Below are 4,353 nucleotides of genomic sequence, written 5' to 3' on the forward strand. Positions count from 1 at the left end.
GTTATTGTCAATTATATAGAAATTGTTAAACAGAATTGTTATTAATTCTGTTTATAATTTTAATATGATTAAGAGTTAAGAGAATAGTATGCAATACATGACGTGTACTTCTTTCCAAACGAGGTTTCAGTTCCTCAATTAAACTAAAAGTCATTTCCCTCGACTTTCGATAGCATCGGATTAATTCCGTTAACGAAATGTCTTCGATCGCCAGACAAGGTAAACGATAACTCTGTGTCTATCCTCTGTTCATATGGAGTATGCAGCACCTGAAGCTATGACTCCGAAGAAACGATGATGGACACATGCATCCGATGAGCCGGCCGAAGTTTTCGTGTCCGCTTGGCCATACGTGAGCGTGGGGAATAACGCTTTCCGGGAGGTCTTTTTAAGGGTAACTGGCTCCTATTTAAGTGGAGAAAACACGGAAAATTGCAAGTGGCTAATATCGTCCGAACGCGACGAAACCCACAAACCGAGCTCCCAGTGTTCAGGGACGAAAACCGCTTGGCCAGGTAAATGATAAATTTTCGATGGACAATGTAATTCGTCGATTTTTCTTAGCTAAATACTTATCGGCCATCTTGAATAATCTTGTTTTGCGACAATCGACTCTATGTTGTATATATACAGACTCATACAGATATCTCGACGGACGAGGTAAACGATAACTTTTCGATGAACTATGTAATTCGTCGATCACAGTGGCGTGCGGTGACATTCGATGATAGGGAAGCTGTGTTTCCATAAAATTATAAACAAATACTGGAAATGACAAAAATAACAGTTTATTTATTTTAATTCTAAAATAGATACATTGGCATGAAACAAAGATATAAGTATTTGTCTATAAAAATAATCGCACAATATGTATTTATATTTTATAAAATACAAAAGAAGCGTCGCTTCCACGGACTGCATGTCACTGGTCGATCAAGAAACCTACAATACTATCGGCCATCTTGAACTATCTTCTTTTGCGACAACCGACTCTGTTGTATATAACGACATTTACGACTATTTCGGTTTTCTAACTCTTTCTGCCCTGTGGGCCTCTTTTAGCAAGGCCATTATGGGTTCGGTGAGGCCCACAATGGGGCGGGGCTCGACATATCCGAATGGACTATTCCTGGACGTTTTTCGACCCGTCCGGATTCGGTCCCGAGTCCCCTAGAGCTGTAAGCTGCCACCTTGATCGCTTGGCCACCAGCCATCCGACTACCATACTTCGGTTAGGACAAGTTTTATGAATACCAAATTTTGTCGTATTTTACGATGCTTTCGTGAAGCCGGGCCTTAGTTTCTCAAGAAATCGTTATGCTAGTAGTAGGTAATCGTTACTTAAGTAATTATTTCTCTTTTTGTAATAATCGTAAATACGGAACATTAAAAAAAAACAAATCAACAATTAAAACATCCCAAAAAAACTATGCTCGTCTTTTGTCAAAATGCTGTCTTAAACAAAAAAAAAGTTATTTTTAAAAAACTGGTTTTTTGCAATCCTCTATAATATTGATGTCGATTGTACTGTACAGTACAATGTGAATGCATTATATCTTCACCTAATAAATCCAATCTATTTAAATCAAACTATATTGATATTTAAGCATTTTATTTATATAAATACAATTTTATAGATTTTAAATATTAATATGTAATGAAAAGTCAATAACAACAAGCAAATTACTATTTTCATTTTTGGTTGGCAACATGAGAAGCTGTTTTGAAAACGTGAGTATGCAACTGACATTTTTAGGATTTTTATAATATAAAAATAATTCAATTTCTTGCATAATTTTTAAATATTGCGGAAATTTTAATTATAGTCAACATCAAAATGAAAGTTGGGGTTAATGTTACCTATGGTTCCGAAATGGCGACTCGTCTCTGATTCCAGCAAATAGAAGAAAGGAAACAGTGGGGACGCACATTCTAACCTAACCTAACCTATTCTAATAATTTTGTTGGTAATAATTAAGGTAAATTTATTAGAATAGGTTAGGTTAGGTTAGAATGTGCGTCCCCACTGTTTCCTTTCTTCTATTTGCTGGAATCAGAGACGAGCCGCCATTTTGGAGCCATAGGTGACATTAACCAAAGTTGGAGATTGTTTAAATATTGATTCAACTAAATCGTTAAAGAGAAAAGGCGTTTGTTTATCAGATCGACCGTTAAAGATGTTGAAGAGCAGCCATGGGAAAAAATGCATTAACGCTATTATAGGAATTAAACATTGATGTACAATGTACAGTGGAATTGTCCCATATTTACCGTATCTCTTGAAATCGATAATCAAAAATTTAGCGGCCGAGGTCGTTCTAAGTAAATGGCGAAACATATTGCTGCAGAGAATGCATTAGCTGTAATTGGTTATGTCGATAATTTGATTAAATATTCTGAGAAAAATTACGACACTCATTGTGAACCTCGCCAAAGGAACTGATTTATTTTCTTTTATTAAATTAAATTTCAAATCCGAATGAAGTTCGTTTAGTAGCTCAACGGGGTGTTTTCCTCGTACAGTACACCGATATTCATTACTTTGTCTTCGTGTATTTTCTCAGAATATTTAATCGTATTATCGACATAACCAATTGCAGCTAATGCATTCTCTGCAGCAATATGTTTCGCCATTTGCTTAGAACGACCTCGGCCGCTAAATTTTTAATTATCGATTTGAAGAGATACGGTAAATATGGGACAATGCGCTGGTCCTTCACTTTATTACATTTGAAGGCTGTGATCGAACCAAAAAATTAGCCAAAGCTGTAGCTGCGAGATCGGCTTTGCACACTTTGTATGGTATTATTTTTTTGAAAAATAATGTGAATCAGGTATCTTTACCTGAAAAATATTTACTCCCTCAATCAATAGCAAGTGGAATATGTAGTGGTATTCACGAAATGTTTCAAAAAATAATGGTCGACTATGAAGATTACAGAAAATGGAAAGTTCTAGCCGGAATTGCCATGACACGTGATGCAGAAATGCGTAAAATAGAAATTATTGCCTTAAGCACTGGCACAAAATGCATTATTGGAAAAAATATAAGTATGGATGGTAAATCTTTGAATGATTGTCATGCCGAAATACTTGTGCGAAGATGTTTGAAAATTTTTCTGCATGGTCATTTAACGTTGATAGCCACTGGACGGAAAAATGATTCAATCTTTACCGAATGTAAAGAAACGGGTGGTTACCAACTCAAGCCCAACATAAAATTTCATCTTTACGTTAGTGACCCACCTTGTGGTGATTCTAGAATATATTTGACTGAGGAATTTAGTCGAAAATCTTTACATCGTACTGCTTGTGCAGTTTTGAGATCAAAAAATGAATTCAGGAACGAATCTTTACTTATTAAAGTTAATGATGGAAATCAAACAATAGAATTAATGAAACAGCAGAAACAACAGTATATAATAATGTCCTGCTCTGATAAAATTGCCAGGTGGAACGTTTTAGGCATTCAAGGTTCGCTTCTTAATTATTTCATACAACCGATATATCTGGAAAGTATTGTTTTTGGAAGTGATGTTTATCCTGGATATATATTTAGAGCTCTGTGGGGTCGTATCGAAAAATCGCTTAAAATGTTGCCGGAACCGTATCATTTAAATAAACCTAAAATATGCTGTGTAAGAAATCCTGAAAACTGCGAGTTTGTAGAACATCCAGATTTCAGTGTTACTTGGTCAGTCGGATTTAAAGGCCCTGAGATTATTAATTTGACAACAGGAAAATTAGAAAATGGAAAGATTTCGAGTTTAAGTAAGAAAGCGTCTTTTCGTTGATTTAATAAATTATACGACGACATTCCAATTGCTGCTGAACGACAGTTGAACAGAAAACCAAAGTTGTATTCGGAAGCAAAACAATCTTGCTTGAATTATCAAGCAGCTAAAAGCACCTTGAAAGAAGCATTTGAAAATGCAGGTTTAAGAGTTTGGATGATGAAACCTTAACATCAAGATGATTTTGAATAATAAATTTAATTTTATCTGTATCTTTATATTATAAATTTATCTTTACAATGTTGTCATTTACCTTTATAACAGTTAGAAAAATAAGAATTTAATGTATTAATGTTAACTTTAAATGTATATACTGTACATTATACTATTTTTAAAAATGTGTTCTTGAATGCCTTGTCAATGGCATTAAAGTTAATAGATTCCTAACGTGACTGGAGGGTCGGTACCTTCTTGATACCTTGTCAGGACTGACACCACCGTGACCCGGGTGACACGGAAGTTGAGACGGCGTATTGGAACTAGGGATTGCAATTGCTGGATCCCTCATCCAGCAATCCAGCTGGATCCAGCGCATTCTTCGGCCTGCTGGATCCAGCAC

The 4,353-nt window shown here is 35.4% G+C and overlaps 1 protein-coding gene across 1 annotated transcript; it reads left to right on the top strand.

Annotated features, from left to right (window-relative positions):
* The first annotated feature begins 2,721 nt into the window (after window positions 1-2,721).
* On the top strand, window positions 2,722-4,093 carry LOC136969738 (double-stranded RNA-specific editase Adar-like). The gene has a single exon (XM_067264016.1). The coding sequence runs from the start codon at window positions 2,904-2,906 to the stop codon at window positions 3,792-3,794; it is 891 nt and encodes a 296-aa protein (XP_067120117.1). The 5' UTR covers window positions 2,722-2,903; the 3' UTR covers window positions 3,795-4,093.
* The last annotated feature ends 260 nt before the right edge of the window (window positions 4,094-4,353 follow it).

Source organism: Centruroides vittatus, unplaced genomic scaffold, assembly GCF_030686945.1.
Source record: "Centruroides vittatus isolate TY-2023 unplaced genomic scaffold, ASM3068694v2 contig_18, whole genome shotgun sequence".
Taxonomy (NCBI): Eukaryota; Metazoa; Arthropoda; class Arachnida; order Scorpiones; family Buthidae; genus Centruroides; species Centruroides vittatus.